At 44.7% G+C, this 21,455-nt stretch overlaps 1 protein-coding gene across 7 annotated transcripts in view; it reads right to left on the bottom strand.

Moving 5' to 3' along the window:
* Nucleotides 1-10,093: 10,093 nt before the first annotated feature.
* The window catches only part of SHANK2 (SH3 and multiple ankyrin repeat domains 2), a 582,141-nt gene continuing 570,779 nt past the window's right edge, over nucleotides 10,094-21,455 (bottom strand). For all 7 annotated transcript variants that reach the window (XM_056527699.1, XM_056527698.1, XM_056527700.1 and 4 more), the window contains one exon: nucleotides 10,094-19,180. In XM_056527699.1, the coding sequence (XP_056383674.1) occupies nucleotides 18,622-19,180 (559 nt within the window). In that variant the 3' untranslated portion in view covers nucleotides 10,094-18,621. The remainder of the gene's footprint in view (nucleotides 19,181-21,455) is intronic.

Below are 21,455 nucleotides of genomic sequence, written 5' to 3'. Positions count from 1 at the left end.
AGTGCAGGATCTCCTCCTCTATGTGTACAGTGTATAGAGACATAGAAATGCAGGATCTCCTCCTCTGTGTGTACAGTGTATAGAGACATAGAAGTGCAGGATCCCCTCCTCTGTGTGTACAGTATATAGAGACATCAGAAGTGCAGGATCTCCTCTTCTGTGTGTACAGTGTATAGAGACATAGAAGTGCAGTATGTCCTCCTCTGTGTGTACAGTGTATAGAGACATAGAAGTGCAGGATCTCCTCCTCTGTGTGTACAGTGTATAGAGACATAGAAGTACAGGATCTCCTCCTGTGTATACAGTGTATATAAATATCGAAGTGCAGGATCTCCTCCTCTGTGTGTACAGTGTATAGAGACATAGAAGTGCAGGATATCCTCCTCTGTGTGTACAGTGTATAGTGACATAGAAGTGCAGGATCTCCTCCTCTGTGTGTACAGTAGAGATATAGAAGTGCAGGATCTCCTCCTCTGTGTACAGTATATAGAGATTATAGAAGTTCAGGATCTCCTCCTCTGTGTGTACAGTGTATAGCGACATAGAAGTGAAGGATCTCCTCCTCTGTGTATACAGTGTATATAAATATCGAAGTGCAGGATCTCCTCCTCTGTGTGTACAGTGTATAGACAGATAGAAGTGCAGGATCTCCTCCTCTGTGTGTACAGTGTATAGAGACATAGAAGTGCAGGATCTCCTCCACTGTGTACACTGTATAGAGACATAGAAGTGCAGGATCTCCTCCTCTGTGTGTACAGTATATAGAGATATAGAAGTGCAGGATCTCCTCCTCTGTATGTACAGTGTATAGAGACATAGAAGTGCAGGATCTCCTCCTCTGTGTGTACAGTGTATAGAGACATAGAAGTGCAGGATCTCCTCCTCTATGTGTACAGTGTATAGAGACATAGAAGTGCAGGATCTCCTCCTCTGTGTGTACAGTGTATAGAGACATAGAAGTGCAGGATCTCCTCCTCTGTGTGTACAGTGTATAGAGACATAGAAGTGCAGGATCTCCTCCTCTGTGTGTACAGTGTATAGAGACATAGAAATGCAGGATCTCCTCCTCTGTGTGTACAGTGTAAAGAGACATTAGAAGTGCAGGATCTCCTCCTCTGTGTGTACAGTGTATAGAGATATAGAAGTGCAGGATCTCCTCCTCTGTGTGTACAGTGTATAGAGACATTAGAAGTGCAGGATCTCCTCTGTGTTTACAGTGTATAGAGACATAGAAGTGCAGGATGTCCTCCTCTGTGTGTACAGTGTATAGAGATATAGAAGTGCAGGATCTCCTCCTCTGTGTGTACAGTGTATAGAGACATAGAAGTGCAGGATCTCCTCCACTGTGTACACTGTATAGAGACATAGAAGTGCAGGATCTCCTCCTCTGTGTGTACAGTGTATAGAGACATAGAAGTGCAGGATCTTCTCTGTGTAGAGTGTATGGAGATATAGAAGTGCAGGATCTCCTCCTCTGTATGTACAGTGTATAGAGACATAGAAGTGCAGGATCTCCTGTGTGTGTGTACAGTGTATAGAGATATAGAAGTGCAGGATCTCCTCCTCTGTATGTACAGTGTATAGAGACATAGAAGTGCAGGATCTCCTCCTCTGTGTGTACAGTGTATAGAGACATAGAAGTGCAGGATCTCCTCCTCTGTGTGTACAGTGTATAGAGACATAGAAGTGCAGGATCTCCTCCTCTATGTGTACAGTGTATAGAGACATAGAAGTGCAGGATCTCCTCCTCTGTGTGTACAGTGTATAGAGACATAGAAGTGCAGGATCTCCTCCTCTGTGTGTACAGTGTATAGAGACATAGAAGTGCAGGATCTCCTCCTCTGTGTGTACAGTGTAAAGAGACATTAGAAGTGCAGTATGTCCTCCTCTGTGTGTACAGTGTATAGAGATATAGAAGTGCAGGATCTCCTCCTCTGTGTGTACAGTGTAAAGAGACATTAGAAGTGCAGTATGTCCTCCTCTGTGTGTACAGTGTATAGAGATATAGAAGTACAGGATCTCCTCCTCTGTGTGTACAGTGTATAGAGACATAGAAGTGCAGGATCTCCTCCTCTGTGTGTACAGTGTATAGAGACATAGAAATGCAGGATCTCCTCCTCTGTGTGTACAGTGTAAAGAGACATTAGAAGTGCAGTATGTCCTCCTCTGTGTGTACAGTGTATAGAGATATAGAAGTGCAGGATCTCCTCCTCTGTGTGTACAGTGTAAAGAGACATTAGAAGTGCAGTATGTCCTCCTCTGTGTGTACAGTGTATAGAGACATAGAAATGCAGGATGTCCTCCTCTGTGTGTACAGTGTATAGAGACATAGAAGTGCAGGATCTCCTCCTCTATGTGTACAGTGTATAGAGACATAGAAGTGCAGGATCTCCTCCTCTGTGTGTACAGTGTATAGAGACATAGAAGTGCAGGATCTCCTCCTCTGTGTACAGTGTATAGAGACATAGAAGTGCAGGCTCTCCTCCTCTGTATGTACAGTGTATAGAGACATAGAAGTGCAGGATCTCCTCCTCTATGTGTACAGTGTATAGAGACATAGAAGTGCAGGATCTCCTCCTCTGTGTGTACAGTGTATAGAGACATAGAAGTGCAGGATCTCCTCCTCTGTGTACAGTGTATAGAGACATAGAAGTGCAGGCTCTCCTCCTCTGTATGTACAGTGTATAGAGACATAGAAGTGCAGGATCTCCTCCTCTGTGTTTACAGTGTATAGAGACATAGAAGTGCAGGATCTCCTCCTCTGTGTTTACAGTGTATAGAGACATAGAAGTGCAGGATCTCCTCTTCTGTGTGTACAGTGTATAGAGACATAGAAGTGCAGTATGTCCTCCTCTGTGTGTACAGTGTATAGAGACAAAGAAGTGCAGGATCTCCTCCTCTGTGTGTACAGTGTATAGAGACATAGAAGTACAGGATCTCCTCCTCTGTGTATACAGTGTATATAAATATCGAAGTGCAGGATCTCCTCCTCTGTGTGTACAGTGTATAGAGACATAGAAGTGCATGATATCCTCCTCTGTGTGTACAGTGTATAGTGACATAGAAGTGCAGGATCTCCTCCTCTGTGTACAGTGTATAGAGACATAGAAGTGCAGGATCTCCTCCTCTGTGTGTACAGTGTATAGATACATAGAAGTACAGGATCTCCTCCTCTGTGTGTACACTGTATATAAATATTGAAGTGCAGGATCTCCTCCTCTATGTGTACAGTGTATAGAGACATAGAAGTGCAGGCTCTCCTCCTCTGTGTGTACAGTGTATAGAGACATAGAAGTGCAGGATCTCCTCATCTGTGTACAGTGTATAGAGACATAGAAGTGCAGCATCTCCTCCTCTGTGTGTACAGTGTATAGATACATAGAAGTACAGGATCTCCTCCTCTGTGTGTACACTGTATATAAATATTGAAGTGCAGGATCTCCTCCTCTATGTGTACAGTGTATAGAGACATAGAAAAGCAGGATCTCCTCCTCTGTGTGTACAGTGTATAGAGACATAGAAGTGCAGGATCTCCTCCTCTGTGTGTACAGTGTATAGTGACATAGAAGTGCAGGATCTCCTCCTCTGTGTGTACAGTGTATAGAGACATAGAAGTGCAGGATCTCCTCCTCTGTGTGTACAGTGTATAGTGACATAGAAGTGCAGGATCTCCTCCTCTGTGTGTACAGTAGAGATATAGAAGTGCAGGATCTCCTCCTCTGTGTACAGTATATAGAGATTATAGAAGTTCAGGATCTCCTCCTCTGTGTGTACAGTGTATAGAGACATAGAAGTACAGGATCTCCTCCTCTGTGTATACAGTGTATATAAATATCGAAGTGCAGGATCTCCTCCTCTGTGTGTACAGTGTATAGAGACATAGAAGTGCAGGATCTCCTCCTCTGTGTACAGTGTATAGAGACATAGAAGTGCAGGATCTCCTCCTCTGTGTGTACAGTGCATAGATACATAGAAGTACAGGATCTCCTCCTCTGTGTGTACACTGTATATAAATATTGAAGTGCAGGATCTCCTCCTCTATGTGTACAGTGTATAGAGACATAGAAATGCAGGATCTCCTCCTCTGTGTGTACAGTGTATAGAGACATAGAAGTGCAGGATCCCCTCCTCTGTGTGTACAGTATATAGAGACATCAGAAGTGCAGGATCTCCTCTTCTGTGTGTACAGTGTATAGAGACATAGAAGTGCAGTATGTCCTCCTCTGTGTGTACAGTGTATAGAGACATAGAAGTGCAGGATCTCCTCCTCTGTGTGTACAGTGTATAGAGACATAGAAGTACAGGATCTCCTCCTGTGTATACAGTGTATATAAATATCGAAGTGCAGGATCTCCTCCTCTGTGTGTACAGTGTATAGAGACATAGAAGTGCAGGATATCCTCCTCTGTGTGTACAGTGTATAGTGACATAGAAGTGCAGGATCTCCTCCTCTGTGTGTACAGTAGAGATATAGAAGTGCAGGATCTCCTCCTCTGTGTACAGTATATAGAGATTATAGAAGTTCAGGATCTCCTCCTCTGTGTGTACAGTGTATAGCGACATAGAAGTGAAGGATCTCCTCCTCTGTGTATACAGTGTATATAAATATCGAAGTGCAGGATCTCCTCCTCTGTGTGTACAGTGTATAGACAGATAGAAGTGCAGGATCTCCTCCTCTGTGTGTACAGTGTATAGAGACATAGAAGTGCAGGATCTCCTCCACTGTGTACACTGTATAGAGACATAGAAGTGCAGGATCTCCTCCTCTGTGTGTACAGTATATAGAGACATAGAAGTGCAGGATCTTCTCTGTGTAGAGTGTATGGAGATATAGAAGTGCAGGATCTCCTCCTCTGTATGTACAGTGTATAGAGACATAGAAGTGCAGGATCTCCTCCTCTGTGTGTACAGTGTATAGAGACATAGAAGTGCAGGATCTCCTCCTCTATGTGTACAGTGTATAGAGACATAGAAGTGCAGGATCTCCTCCTCTGTGTGTACAGTGTATAGAGACATAGAAGTGCAGGATCTCCTCCTCTGTGTGTACAGTGTATAGAGACATAGAAGTGCAGGATCTCCTCCTCTGTGTGTACAGTGTATAGAGACATAGAAGTGCAGGATCTCCTCCTCTGTGTGTACAGTGTATAGAGACATAGAAATGCAGGATCTCCTCCTCTGTGTGTACAGTGTAAAGAGACATTAGAAGTGCAGGATCTCCTCCTCTGTGTGTACAGTGTATAGAGACATTAGAAGTGCAGGATCTCCTCTGTGTTTACAGTGTATAGAGACATAGAAGTGCAGGATGTCCTCCTCTGTGTGTACAGTGTATAGAGATATAGAAGTGCAGGATCTCCTCCTCTGTGTGTACAGTGTATAGAGACATAGAAGTGCAGGATCTCCTCCACTGTGTACACTGTATAGAGACATAGAAGTGCAGGATCTCCTCCTCTGTGTGTACAGTGTATAGAGACATAGAAGTGCAGGATCTTCTCTGTGTAGAGTGTATGGAGATATAGAAGTGCAGGATCTCCTCCTCTGTATGTACAGTGTATAGAGACATAGAAGTGCAGGATCTCCTGTGTGTGTGTACAGTGTATAGAGATATAGAAGTGCAGGATCTCCTCCTCTGTATGTACAGTGTATAGAGACATAGAAGTGCAGGATCTCCTCCTCTGTGTGTACAGTGTATAGAGACATAGAAGTGCAGGATCTCCTCCTCTGTGTGTACAGTGTATAGAGACATAGAAGTGCAGGATCTCCTCCTCTATGTGTACAGTGTATAGAGACATAGAAGTGCAGGATCTCCTCCTCTGTGTGTACAGTGTATAGAGACATAGAAGTGCAGGATCTCCTCCTCTGTGTGTACAGTGTATAGAGACATAGAAGTGCAGGATCTCCTCCTCTGTGTGTACAGTGTATAGAGACATAGAAGTGCAGGATCTCCTCCTCTGTGTGTACAGTGTAAAGAGACATTAGAAGTGCAGTATGTCCTCCTCTGTGTGTACAGTGTATAGAGATATAGAAGTGCAGGATCTCCTCCTCTGTGTGTACAGTGTAAAGAGACATTAGAAGTGCAGTATGTCCTCCTCTGTGTGTACAGTGTATAGAGATATAGAAGTACAGGATCTCCTCCTCTGTGTGTACAGTGTATAGAGACATAGAAGTGCAGGATCTCCTCCTCTGTGTGTACAGTGTATAGAGACATAGAAATGCAGGATCTCCTCCTCTGTGTGTACAGTGTAAAGAGACATTAGAAGTGCAGTATGTCCTCCTCTGTGTGTACAGTGTATAGAGATATAGAAGTGCAGGATCTCCTCCTCTGTGTGTACAGTGTAAAGAGACATTAGAAGTGCAGTATGTCCTCCTCTGTGTGTACAGTGTATAGAGATATAGAAGTACAGGATCTCCTCCTCTGTGTGTACAGTGTAAAGAGACATTAGAAGTGCAGTATGTCCTCCTCTGTGTGTACAGTGTATAGAGATATAGAAGTGCAGGATCTCCTCCTCTGTGTGTACAGTGTATAGAGACATTAGAAGTGCAGGATCTCCTCTGTGTTTACAGTGTATAGAGACATAGAAGTGCAGGATCTCCTCCTCTGTGTGTACAGTGTATAGAGACATAGAAATGCAGGATCTCCTCCTCTGTGTGTACAGTATATAGACACATCAGAAGTGCAGGATCTCCTCTTCTGTGTGTACAGTGTATAGAGACATAGAAGTGCAGTATGTCCTCCTCTGTGTGTACAGTGTATAGAGACATAGAAGTGCAGGATATCCTCCTCTGTGTGTACAGTGTATAGTGACATAGAAGTGCAGGATCTCCTCCTCTGTGTGTACAGTAGAGATATAGAAGTGCAGGATCTCCTCCTCTGTGTACAGTATATAGAGACATAGAAGTGCAGGATCTCCTCCTCTGTGTACAGTGTATAGAGATATAGAAGTGCAGGATCTCCTCCTCTGTGTGTACAGTGTATAGAGACATAGAAGTGCAGAATTTCCTCCTCTGTGTACAGTGTATGGAGATATAGAAGTGCAGGATCTCCTCCTCTGTGTACAGTATATAGAGACATAGAAGTGCAGGATCTCCTCCTCTGTGTACAGTATATAGAGATATAGAAGTGCAGGATCGCCTCCTCTGTGTGTACAGTGTATAGAGACATAGAAGTGCAGAATTTCCTCCTCTGTGTACAGTGTATGGAGATATAGAAGCGCAGGATCTCCTCCTCTGTGTGTACAGTGTATGGAGACATAGAAGTGCAGGATCTCCTCCTCTGTGTGTACAGTGTATGGAGATATAGAAGCGCAGGATCTCCTCCTCTGTGTACAGTGTATAGAGATATAGAAGTGCAGGATCTCCTCCTCTGTGTGTACAGTGTATAGAGACACAGAAGTGCAGGATCTACTCCTCTGTGAGTACAGTGTATAGAGATATAGAAGTACAGGATCTCCTCCTCTGTGCGTATATAGACATAGAAGTGCAGGATCTCCTTCTCTGTGTACAGTGTATAGAGATATAGAAGTGCAGGACCTCCTCCTTTGTGTACAGTGTATAGAAACAGACGTGCAGGATCTCCTCCTCTGTGTGTACAGTGTATAGAGACATAGAAGTGCAGGATCTCCTCTGTGTACAGTGTATGGGGATATAGAATGCAAGATCTCCTCTGTGTACGGTGTATAGAGATATAGAAGTGCAGGATCTCCTCCTCTGTGTACAGAGACACAGAAGTGCAGGATCTACTCCTCTGTGAGTACAGTGTATAGAGATATAGAAGTACAGGGTCTCCTCCTCTGTGTGTATATAGACATAGAACTGCAGGATCTCCTCCTCTGTGTGTACAGTGTATAGAGACATAGAAATGCAGGATCTCCTCCTCTGTGTGTACAGTGTAAAGAGACATTAGAAGTGCAGTATGTCCTCCTCTGTGTGTACAGTGTATAGAGATATAGAAGTGCAGGATCTCCTCCTCTGTGTGTACAGTGTATAGAGACATTAGAAGTGCAGGATCTCCTCTGTGTTTACAGTGTATAGAGACATAGAAGTGCAGGATCTCCTCCTCTGTGTGTACAGTGTATAGAGACATAGAAATGCAGGATCTCCTCCTCTGTGTGTACAGTATATAGACACATCAGAAGTGCAGGATCTCCTCTTCTGTGTGTACAGTGTATAGAGACATAGAAGTGCAGTATGTCCTCCTCTGTGTGTACAGTGTATAGAGACATAGAAGTGCAGGATATCCTCCTCTGTGTGTACAGTGTATAGTGACATAGAAGTGCAGGATCTCCTCCTCTGTGTGTACAGTAGAGATATAGAAGTGCAGGATCTCCTCCTCTGTGTACAGTATATAGAGACATAGAAGTGCAGGATCTCCTCCTCTGTGTACAGTGTATAGAGATATAGAAGTGCAGGATCTCCTCCTCTGTGTGTACAGTGTATAGAGACATAGAAGTGCAGAATTTCCTCCTCTGTGTACAGTGTATGGAGATATAGAAGTGCAGGATCTCCTCCTCTGTGTACAGTATATAGAGACATAGAAGTGCAGGATCTCCTCCTCTGTGTACAGTATATAGAGATATAGAAGTGCAGGATCGCCTCCTCTGTGTGTACAGTGTATAGAGACATAGAAGTGCAGAATTTCCTCCTCTGTGTACAGTGTATGGAGATATAGAAGCGCAGGATCTCCTCCTCTGTGTGTACAGTGTATGGAGACATAGAAGTGCAGGATCTCCTCCCCTGTGTGTACAGTGTATGGAGATATAGAAGCGCAGGATCTCCTCCTCTGTGTACAGTGTATAGAGATATAGAAGTGCAGGATCTCCTCCTCTGTGTGTACAGTGTATAGAGACACAGAAGTGCAGGATCTACTCCTCTGTGAGTACAGTGTATAGAGATATAGAAGTACAGGATCTCCTCCTCTGTGCGTATATAGACATAGAAGTGCAGGATCTCCTTCTCTGTGTACAGTGTATAGAGATATAGAAGTGCAGGACCTCCTCCTTTGTGTACAGTGTATAGAAACAGACGTGCAGGATCTCCTCCTCTGTGTGTACAGTGTATAGAGACATAGAAGTGCAGGATCTCCTCTGTGTACAGTGTATGGGGATATAGAATGCAAGATCTCCTCTGTGTACGGTGTATAGAGATATAGAAGTGCAGGATCTCCTCCTCTGTGTACAGAGACACAGAAGTGCAGGATCTACTCCTCTGTGAGTACAGTGTATAGAGATATAGAAGTACAGGGTCTCCTCCTCTGTGTGTATATAGACATAGAACTGCAGGATCTCCTCCTCTGTGTACAGTGTATAGAGATATAGAACTGCAGGATCTCCTCCTTTGTGTACAGTGTATAGAGCTATAGAAGTGCAGGATCTCCTCCTCTGTGTGTGCAGTGTATAGAGATATAGATATTAAAGGACAACTGTAGTGCAAGATTTTTATATATTGCAGTGCCCGGGCTGCAAAAATAAGGTCTTGCTCTACAGTTGTCCTTTAAGGATCTAATTAATAATAAAGTGGCATGTCTTGATCGTTGTTACCTGTTTAGGTTTTAGGATCTATTCAACGATATTCAACTCAAGAAAATAACTAGATTTTCTTCTGACCTGATCAATAGGCTGTATACATCAGGTTAGAGCAGTGATCCCCATATTAGCAGATCTCCATTACTTATTAGATCTTTTAAGAAGGGTGTGCTTTCTCTAGAAATGGTGTAACTCTTGTTCATAGGCTGCGCTTGGTACTGCATTCATTGAATGAAGCTGAGCTGCAATGCCAGATGCAGCCTTGATTAGGAGTGGCGCTGGTTTGCTAAGGTAGTCTATACGTGTTAAGGCATCTTTCACATTGCAGTATTTTGCATCAGTATTCAAAAGCCAAAACTAAATGTAAAAACCTATAATTGAGAGATTTGCACCTCTCCTGGTTTTGGCTAAAAAAATAAAAAATACTGACCCAAATTCCTGCCATGTAAAAGCGACCCTATTCTGTTTCTTCAGTAACATAATGCAAATTTAAGAACCATTCATGGGTTGGCAACTTGGTATCGTTTTATTGAGTCCAAAAAAGAACATTATTTTGTCTTCAATCAGAGCCACAATCTTAGTGCAAAATGAGATTTATTTTCTTACAGTAATTTGGTTACCATACAATAGTGTTTGAGGATTTTGGGGGGGGAGTGCAATTACAGTAGTTTTTTCATTTTCCAATTTGTTCTTGATCATTAGAATTAAAAGAACAGAAAATACAGCAACATTAACATGTGAACACAGGGGGTGTGGCCTGCATGCTGGACTGAGAGAACTGAAATACCTATCCTGAGGGTCCGCAACTCACCTGGCCTTGCTGGAGTGGTTGGCTGCTGCTGCCCTGCCTGTGGTGGAACACTCAATGGTCATCTGGATTAGTGCTAGTGGTGGGAGAGTCCTACCCTCCCGGTCGGGGCCTCTGCTTATCGTCTCCCAACAGTGAGGTGGAACCTCCTCTGCTGTGCCTGTCTGTCAGTGTCTTGTGCTGCTGTGCCTCTACCCTGCTCTGGAGCTTTTAACTGTCAGTCTGCTGAACCTTGTGGTTCTTCCCCTTGGTGCTGGTCTGCTGCCTTGTTGATAGTGCTGCCTGTGGGACACCATCTGTCCTTCTCCTCTTATGTCTACTCTCTACTTATCACTGCCTACCCTCTGTGTTGCTATGGTGGGCTCCTTCAACGAAGCTAAAAAGTTAAAGGTTGCCCAGCAATCCACTGAGGATGACAACTTCCCTGATGAAGGTTCTCAGCGGTCCGGTGGACTTTCCCACAGGGACTCATGTGTACCTACTCCTCTAACATCTGAAGTGCCAGCCCATGCGGTTAAAATGCTCAGTCAATACTCCAGGGCCCAGGACCACTCGGGCCTGGCTTCTCCTGAACCATCATTTCCTCTGTTTGAGGGTCCTGACAGTCCCCAACAGCCCTGTTCTCCGGTCTGATCTTCCTATACTGCCTCGGATATTGACCATAAATTTGCCGAGGTACTGGTGGCCATTACAACATGCTAAACGATAATGCTTTCCAGGGTTGATGAACTGAGGCAAGACTTTGTAATTCTGCACCATGAAACCTAGGAGATCAGAGAACGCACCACGGAGGTGGAGCGCAGGGTGGAGTGGAGGATACATTGCAGCCAATTCCTCATCAAACAGCTACTCTCCAGCCCCAGATGAAAGGACTGGCTGATTGGTTGGCCTCCCGGAGAGAGCGGAGGGTGCTAAAACTGTTGCTTTCGTTGAATCCTGGCTTAAGGAGCTCCTGCTTCCGATACTTTTTCTCCTTACTTCTCAATGGAGCGGGTGCATAGGGTCCCTGGCAGACCTCCCCACCTGGAGGTCCTCCTAGACCCTTTCTGGCAAAATTGTTGCACTGCAGCGACAGAGACGATATCCTGAGAGCGGTACGCATTAAGAATTAAGTTCTTTTCAACGGTGCCAGAGTGGCCTTTTACCCAGGGCTTTAGGTCCAAAGGATAGCAGTATGCTATGCTGTTCCCGACACGGCTGCGAGTGGTGGATGGCAAGTCTACGAAGTTCTTCACCTCTCCTTCTGATGCTCTGCAGTGGGTGGATGCTGCGCCACCTGCTCAATCTCCGGACTGAACTCTACTGCTACAGGACTTATTTAGTTAGTCCAGGAGTTAGGGGTTCCCTCTTTAGGGTCTTTCCTAGGTTCCTGCTCCCCTAGGGCTTTCAGTCACAAGGGTATTGGCCTTAGGTGGATTAGTTGTTCCCTATAGTTCTTTGGTTGGGGGGGGGGGGGGGTGGTGCTGGATTGTCGTCTTAGCTAGAGCTAGCTTCCCCTTGACTGTAGTTCTGTTTAGGAAACTCATCTTACGGGTCAGAAGGTGTTTGCCCTTAAGAGGGCATGGGTAATGGGTAGCCAGGGGTTATCATGCCACCTAATCCACTTCTGCTAGAGTGGTGTCGGTTCTGGTGTTTAAAGCGTTGCCTATGGAGATCATCCAGGTGGCCTGTGACCATTTGGGCCTTTGCTGTCCTTGTATGTCCCTCCTCCTTTTAGGATGGAGGTGTTGGATGTAATTACTGGTAAATTGCTTACCTTTCTTGCTGACCCTGTCCAATTTATAGGTGACTTTAATGCTGTTCCTGACCCACTGCTTGATCGCACTAATGCCTCGGACCCTGGCTCTCTTCAGCTTGCATCTTGGTGTCTGGCGTTGGCTCTCACCAAAGTCTATAGATGGAAGTATTCGACTGACTAGGGCTTTTCCTTTTACTCTGCGGTGCACAAGTCCTTTTCCAGAATTGACCTTGCATATGCCTCTGCTGACCTACTGCCTCTGGTAAGCCTGGACTCTTCCTCTAAACTCTGGCGTATGGACCCTGGGTGGCTTTGTGCTTAACCGGTTTCTGGGGCTATGGAGGAGGCACATTCTAGTTATAATGGGGATCATCCAGATCCCTATAAGGCGACTATGAGAGGGGCTTTTACAGCAGGGGTGGCTGGCCAAAGGACCCTTCATGCAGCTACGGAAAGTGCCCTACAGACTGAGATAGGGGTGCTGGAAGCGACGATGGTTAGAGATCCCTCTCCCCAGGTTGAACAAGCGTGGGCCAAGGCACAGAGATCATTATTGATTTTGCAAAAAGATCGGGTACAGTTGAAATTGGTTGATAGGGAGGCTGCCTTATTTGAGTTTGGGGATAGGAACGGAAGGCCTATTTGGCGAAGGAGACTAGACCGGTGTCGTCTATTCCCTGTATCTGTGGAATGGATGGCGTCTTAGTCCGAGATCCTGTGGTGGTTGATGGGGTTTTTAAGGCCTTTTATAGTGATTTATATTCTTCTAGTTATTCTAGTGTTCCAGGAGGTTTGGGTCCATTTTTGGCAGGTCTTTCTCTTTCCTCCCTTACTCCTTCTCAGGCTTCCGCTCTTGATGCTCCTTTTACGTTTGAGGGGGTGTCTCAGGCAATTAAGGAGCTGACCTCTGGGAAGACCCCAGACTTGGATGGTTGGGACCTGGTATGGGGTAAACGAGAAGCTAATCCCTATATTGCTCAAATAATATAATGCTACTTATGAAATGAGGAGACTCCCTGACTCTATGAGAGAGGCCTTGATTGTTGTTATCCTTAATCCCGGGAAGGATCAGACTTTGCTGGACTCCTACCGTCCTATTTCCCTTTTAAATGTAGATGTCAAGATTCTTGCGAAAATACTTGCAAATAGGCTTAATGGGGTTATTACTTCCCTTGTTCACCCTTACCTAACGCGATTTATGCCAGGTAGGGCTACTGATGTTAACGTTAAAAGGCTTCTTCTCAATTTATCTGCCTCGGAGGGTGATGTATCTGCAGGATTCGTGGCCAGCTATAAGGCCTTTGATTCAGTTGAATGGAGTTATCTTTGGCGCCTACTGCGTGCCCTCCGATTCGGACCTCGCATTGGAAATTGGATTAGGCTGTTGTATGATCAGCCAAGGGCCCGCATCCGTACTAATCTAACTCTTTCCCTCTAGGCAGTTCTACTCGGCAGGGCTTGCTCTGGCGGTAGAGCCATTAGCGGCGGCGATCCGGTCTCTGGGTCTATTCATGGTATTTGGAGGGGGTCCTTGGAGGAGAAGGTCTCTGTACGCTGATGATACCTTAGTCTATCTAGCGGATGCTGATGCCTCATTAGTGGCTTTGTTTGACCTTCTTGACACCTTTGGTTCCTTTTTTGGGTTACGTGTTAATTGGGCCAAATCCTCTTTGATGCCTTTATCTAGGAGCGTTGTTCTCCCGCCATCTCTTCCTCAGGGCCTTCGGTTGGTGGAGGGTTTTCATTATTTGGGGGTGGAGGCATCTGTCTCACAGGGTTCCTTTATGGACCTTAATCTGGTGCCCTTGTTGACGCTTACTGCGACCAGACTGCGGGGTGAGTCCTCTTTGCCTCTATCATTAGCAGGTCGGGTGAACATATTTAAAATGATCTACCTTCCTAAGTTTCTCTATCTCTTTCATCTTTATCTTATTGTTCCTCCTAAATGGTTCTTTAAACAACTGAATGCTATTCAGATAACCTTCTACTGGCAGGATAGACCCCCGAGACTGAGTCAGGCTCTTCTCCAGGTGCCAAGGCAATGAGGTGGTCTTGCAGCTCTGAATATGTATCGTTATTTTCTTGCTTCACAGCTGGTGTACGTGGCATGGTGGATTGACCTGGATCTCTCTAATGCAGCAACGGCATTATAGGGTCTTATGAGTCCTTGACTAATACGCTATACAGGTATTCCTCCTTGTTGGGTCCTATCAAAGTGGCGGCGTTGGTCTGGTCGGTGGTCTCAGCTCGCTTTCCACTGCCGGTAGTGTCTCCTTGAGCACCCCTATGGGCTAACCCAAATTTGGCACACCTTCAGGGGTTAGAGGTGGCCGGATTCTAGAGATCACATGGAGTCAAGTTTGCTATGCACCTATTTGAGGAGGGTGTATTTCCTTCCTTTTCTGCTATGCAGACCAGATTTAATATCCCTAGAAGTGCCTATTTTAGGTATCTTCAACTTAGACATGCGATTCATGCGTAGTTTGCCTCTTTGGATGTAGCTCCTGCTTTTTCTGATGTTGAACTGCTGCTGGGTACCACCGACCTTGCCAAACCACTTAGGCAGGTGTATTGGTTGTTTCAAACTGTGGAACCAGATCCTTTTGCTCTGGCTTATCCAAAATGGGTGGAGAATATACCAGGCCTGTCGGAGGAACAGTGGAAGGAGGTAGTGCTGTCCTACTATCCTATTGTAGTTAGTGCCCGTGATCTCCTTATTCAGTTTTGTCTCATTCCCCGCCTGTATTATGCGCCCGTCCGCTTGCTTCGTGTGGGGGTTTCGCTTTCCGATAGTTGCTTCCGATGTATTCACAGGGGCTCGCTTTTACATGCTGTGTGGGAATGCCAATGTGTGGTTCCCTTCTGGAAGGAGGTATTGAAGTTTTTGTCAGATCAACTTGGGTTTCTGTATGTTTATGCCCCAGAGGTGTGTCTGTTGGGTGTTCTTAATGGGTGGGAGTCTGGAACGCATAGGCGTCTCTTAGTCCGTTTCCTTCTTTTCTGTGCTCGCAAAGTAGTCATCATGGCCTGGGAAGATACTGTTACTCCCCCGCTTTCCCGTTGGGTGGCCTTGGTTAATAAGTATGTCCCCTTGTATCGTGCCTTGTACATAAGTCGTGGTTGTACGCAAAAGTTTGATAAGGTGTGGTCATCTTGGTTGCGGCTGGAGGCTTCAGCTGATCCTCTGGTTAGATCTAGGTCACAGACTTAGTGGGCTTATTATTGTAAGTTGTCATAGAGGAGTGGAGGGTGGGCGCCCCCAGTGTTGTGTGCGTGAGTGTATGGTTGTTTGTTTGCTGGGCTTGTTCTTGCTGGGAGCTGCATGGGCTGGGACTATTCCTTTGGGGTATTGTAAGAACGACATGGGACTCTTCTGATACAATTTATTATGTAGACTTTGCCTGTCTGATCCCATTCATCTGTTCTTGGAACTTGTTATCCTTGCCTTGTGGTCACTCCTGTGGGCCTCCTGCCTGTATTGTTTTGTTTATTACTATTCTTTAAAAAATGTATAAATAAAACTTAAAAAAACAACAACAATGTGAACACAAGCAGTAACACAAACTAGAGCAACAGACGCACTTTAAAAAAGCATTTTGTTGTTGTTGGGGGGCACCTGTGCTAAGGGTCGGCTCTGATGTGGTTGAATCCAAATAAAAAAATTTCATGTTCTGCAGATTTCACCCTCTCCAAATTTATTTTTATTTAATAAAACAAGTTATCACGGGGAGGCATAGAAGCAAAAAAAAAAAGTGTAAATAAAAACATTACCCTCCCCCTGTGATGTAATAAATCAACAGTCACACCTAGTCATTTGTAGAATATAACAAAATAACCCATGGAGAATCACATAATCTCTCCGTCACTGGCAGCTGTGCAAGATTTACACAATTTACAAGATATATTTTTTTCTTTGTAAAATTTTGGTGTCGTATACACAGAAATTACATAAACTATATATGTCAGGGAAAAAAAAACTCTTAAATTACACTATTTAACTAAAAAATTCTAAGCCTCAAGTCCCCCCCGGTGACATCATCATCTTCTGTCCATCTATACAATCTCCTCAGAGGAGTGGGCCGTGGGTCGGTGGTCACTGTTGACTGCTGTGTAACCCGGGCGGGCCTGTGAAACTTGCCGTATATAGGTCATATACTAAGTATTTATGGCAACTTTATTTTTTTATATTTAGGTTTTGTAAATTTATACTTTTTAATAGCAAATATGGACGATCACTTTACGCCCCATACATTCTTCAGACACGTCAGACACCATGTAAAAATAGACTATATATAGAGATATATATATTTAGCTCTTTTAAATGTTCATCGTGTTTCTAGTAAATACAGATTTGTGTTAGGAGCCTGGAAAAAAAAGAAGAAAAAAAACCAAAACATACTCGAGTAACAAACAAATAAAACAATACACATCCATTCGAGGGTCCTCACTGTTTCTAAAGTGGCCCATCGCCAACACCCAATGAAGCAGACATTTTATAGGTTAATATATGGCCTTTACCAGTGTTTTCCAACCAGGAAGCCTCCAGCTGTTGCAAAACTACAACTGCTAGCGGGCCCGGACAGCCTTCTGCTGTCTGGGCATGCTGGGAGTTATAGCTTTGCAACAGCTGGAGGCACCTGGGTTGGGGAACACTGGTCTATACATTCACCAGAAACCCTGAGGCATGGAGTGAACTGATAAGCTCAGCCAGTCAAAGCCTACTATAGAAATGTTCCTATAGTAAAGAATCGGCAATCGGCGTGATCACTGGTGGTTACATGGCTTTGTGCCATTTATAATATTGGCCTCTTGTGGGGCAGATGTGCTTTGGGGCCCCATTAGGCACCAGGGCCCCAATGCGACTCCTACTTCTGCACCCGCTATAGTTACCTCCCTGGCTGATGGCCAAATGAACATTCAGCTGACAGTTATCTTATGGGTAAACCAAAGCAGCTTAAAAAATGGCTGCCCTTCCTGAGTTTAGGCGATGGGTTGATTTAAAGTGGCAATCTGGAGAAAACAAATATTTTTCAAATCAACAGGTGCCAGAAAGTTATACAGATTTGTCTTAATCCTTCCAGTACTTAGCTGCTGTATGCTCCAGAGGAAGTTGTGTAGTTCTTTCCAGTCTGACCATGTCAGGAACTGTCCAGAGTAGGAGCAAATCCCCATAGCAGACCTCTCCTGCTCTGGACAGTTCCTGACACTGACAGAGGTGTCAGCAGAGAGCACTGTGGTCAGACTGGAAAGAACTATGCAACTTCCTCTGGAGCATACAGCAGCTGATATGTACTGGAAGGATTAGGATTTTTATATAGACGTAATTTACAAATCTGTATAACTTTCTGGCACCAGTTGATTTAAAATATTTTTCTTCCTTTGGAAGACCCCTTTAAACTTAACGTAAAGGCAAACGTATCGATCTTATTGTCTCCCCTAGTCGCCTCTTCCTACAGCGACGACTTTAAAACACGAGCAAACGTCAAACAATAACTGGCACGTCATAAAGAGGTAATACCATATTCATTCAATACAAAAAAATAGCACGGCCCTTCTGACTATATCTTCTAAAATTATCAAGTGGAAGACAATGATGGCTAAAGAACCATTTCTACTCCGTAACAGAGTTGAGAAGTTCCACTACGTAACAGACTGAGGGCAATAAAAAAAAAAAAAGGTAATAAAAAATACTTTTTTGTGGTTTAATTTACTTTTGTAGGTACCGTCTTGGCCCGGCTGAATAAAATGGGAAACAACCAGAAACAGTTTTTTCTTTTTTTTGGGCAATTTTTTTTTTTTGGTACTTTTTTTTTTTACTTTATTACAATAATAAGTTTAAACTTTGATACAAATCAGTACCTGCAAAATATTACCACGTAAGATCTACAATCCCATCCAGTCTCAGAGTGGCCCGGGGGAAGGGGGGGGGTCTCGGTCACCCAGGCAGAAGAAAAAAAAAAATTCAGAGGCCTCTCTGATGCTGAAAAGGGAGTACATGACTTGCTTCCATTAGGGATTTGAGTTAATTTCTTCTCTCTCTCTGTATATATATATATATATATATATATATGTTCAGTAACCGCTGCGTTATCCGTACCCACTTCTGAAGAAAAATTCATTCTTCCGCAAAGACGTTCTATAAAGGTAGAAAATACGACTCAGCTCAGCTGGTTCAGATGCATTCAAACGAGGCGGATTTTTTTTCTAGATTTGTTTTTTTAAAAAGGTTGAACTAATGTTTCATTGTATATTTTTTTTTTTTTTGCTTTTTTTTTTCTCCAAATATTTATTCCACAGAAATAGTATTATTAAATCAAAAAAGTTTTTCATTTCCATTTTTTTTCTTTCTACAATTAAAGTGGCACAAAGGCTGCCCAGTAGACCAGCCACTTATCTCCTTAAAATATTGTGCTTATGAATTTATCTGTACAGCTATTTAAACTTGCAGTATAGAAAGAGAATTAAATTAGGATTCTCCATAAGGGCCCCTTTTTTAAGAAAATTTTTATTTTTTTTACTGTCGGGAAAGGAAAACGAAGAGGTAACACAAGGTACTTCTATCTGTCCAAGAGTTGCTTTAATGCTCGTTCTATGTTCATCCGATGGCCTACTCGTGTCACCCCGAGATCTATCAAATCTTCTTTCTGAAGGCTTGGTAGGTGGGTTCCGTCAATTTCATTGTCCATAAACATCTCCTTATGTTCTCCCAGGTGTAGGCTTTCCAGCCAGTCGGCGACATCTTGTTTAGTCCACATGTGGACAGGCTTTGCTGAAAAAGGCTTATTGGAAATTGGCTGCTGTTGTAAAATTGACGGGGAGGGGGACCTGCTTCTCCCCATGTTCATCCCGAAAAGATCCCCTGTTGGGGGCGGAGTTGGTAGAACAAAGACATCAGAAATGGAGGCGGGTGGAGCAGATAGAGGACCAGGCTTGATATCTCTGGCGATCTCGGCGGGAGATACTATAGGACTCGGAGCTCGTCTCATCCCGGAGATCCTGCCGTCGAAGTCAGGTGTCCTGTTCTGCAGAGTGATTGGCTGGTTTGCTCCAGGACGGACAGTAAAAGTGACTGTGGTGTTTCTGTTTCCTGAGACAGTACTCAATGCATCTGAGCCCCTACAGAGAGAGAGAAGGGAGAAGTTAGGGAATTTTATTAGCACATTGTGACAGTATAGTCTTCATAAAGAGCAGTGGTCTTCAAACTGTGGCCCTCCAGTTGGCTGTCGGGGCTAGCTGAAGGGGCACACTTTATCAGTGGTCTTCAAAGAGTATAAGAGTATTAGATCTTGTTCAAATACCCAACCACATACTGGTTCAAATCCTATACAATAATTTGGGCCCTGCACTAGGCATAACATAAAGGTTTTGTATAAATCTCTGTATCCTGCACCAGTTGTAACACTGTATTAGAGATGGGCGGTATGACCTAAAATTAATATCACAGTATTTTTTTGAATTATGGCGGTATCACGGTATTACCGCTCTCCTACACCCCCCCCCGGTGTTAGCTACACATATCATCCCCGACTCTCCCACACTCACCCCGCCTCCTCACGGGTCTCACCGGCTGATGTCGGCCGGCAGCTGCTTTTCATGGAAGGAAGGAGAATTCTAGTATACCGCCGGGGAAGGAGCACGTTACACGGGGAGGGAGCGCGTAACACGGAGAGGGGTGCCGGTTACAGGATTCTCCGCTATTCACACACCGAGTAACAAGCGTGTGCCCGGCTTCCTGTCATGCCCGGTACACTCTGGAAACTGCCTCTATGGTTCTGGAGGACTGTCAATACTCCAGATATAGAGTGTACGGACATGACTGGAAGCCGGGCACACGCTTGCTACTTGCTACAGACCCCCTGCTCATGGTCCGGGAAAGGTGAGGGTTCCGCTGGTTGGGCTCTATAATTAATTCGGAGGGTGGGGGAGGGTCCCAACCGGTATAGCGGTATGGGCAAAAATCCATACCGTGGGGGAAAAATGGTATCCGATATGAGCCGGTATACCGCCCAGCCCTACACTGTATCAGCTTTCACTTTCCATAATAATTGTAAAATAAAGCTCCGCTCCTGAGGAGCCCCACCCCTTGGCATCTTATCCCCTATCCAAAGGATAGGGGATAAGATGTCTGATCACGGGGGGGTTCCCGCTGCTGGGAACCCCGCGATCTCTCCTGCAGCACTCCCTGTCATTTTGTGCAGGGAGTGAACTTCGCTCCATGGCTGATGATGGGCGATGCAGGGGCCGGAGGATCGTGATGCCACGGGCCCGCCCCCTCAATGCAGGTCTATTAGAGGTAGCGTAGCAGCAGTCACTGGTGTTCAGGGATAGAAATACATTTTAATGATGGTTTCACACGGCAGTATTTGGTGTCAATATTTGTAAGCCAAAATATAGAAGTGAAAAATGCAGACTAAAATAACCTAATGGAGAGATTTGTACCTCTTCTAAGTTTAGGACCCACTCCTGGTTTTGGCTTACAAGTACTGATCCAAAATACTACCGTGTGAAACCAGCCTTAAAATGTATGTCCCTCCTTGAACACCAAGTTGGTATATCTAAATACATCCATCATTAATTTCTTAATATTGGGTCCTCGGGGGTGGAGCCTTATATTACAATACATATAACTTAAAGGGGTACTCCGCTGCTCATTGTTTGGAACAAACTGTTCCGAACGCTTGAGCTGGCATTGGGAGCTCATGACATCATAGCCCCGCCCCCTCATGATGTCAGCTGCCACGCCCCCTCCCATAGACTTGCATTGAGGGGGCGTAGCGTGATGGCATGAGCGGGCGGGGCTATGATGTCACAAGCTGCCAGCGCTCGGAACAGTTTGTTCCAAATGCTGAGCAGCGGAGTACCCCTTTAATGTGTTTTCACTTCCAAACGGCTGAAGATATTTTGATGGAACATGGCACACATTACTTATATGTCAACTAAGAATATAGGATAGTCAAATTAAACTTACCCCCACAAATTTGCAAGGGTCTGTTTTTTGTTTACAGTCTCATGCAAGTCCATGGGAAATGTATGTTATAGCCAGTGGCGTAGCTATAGAGGTCGCAATCGCGACTGGGCCCCATAACCTGGGGGGGCCCGCAGGGAGACTGAGGATGGAGTGTGTGGGGGTGGGGGGGCTTTTACTATACAAAATGCCTTCCTCTAATACTGAGACAAACTAGTACAGCAGATATCCAGATGGTGCAAAACTACAACTCCCAGCAAGCCCAGACAGCCAATGGCTGCTTGTGCATGCTGAGAGTTGTAGTTTTGCAACAGCTGAAGGGCTGTCCAGGCCTGCTGGAGGAACACTAGAGCAGTCGCCCATAGCAACCAATCAGATTCCAGCTTTCATTTTAAAAAAAGGCCTCTGAAAAATGAAAGCTGAAAT

This window comes from Hyla sarda, chromosome 6, assembly GCF_029499605.1.
Source record: "Hyla sarda isolate aHylSar1 chromosome 6, aHylSar1.hap1, whole genome shotgun sequence".
Lineage (NCBI taxonomy): Eukaryota > Metazoa > Chordata > Amphibia > Anura > Hylidae > Hyla > Hyla sarda.
The sequence above is the reverse complement of the archived record's forward strand: the minus strand, read 5'-3'. Positions and strand labels throughout refer to the sequence as shown.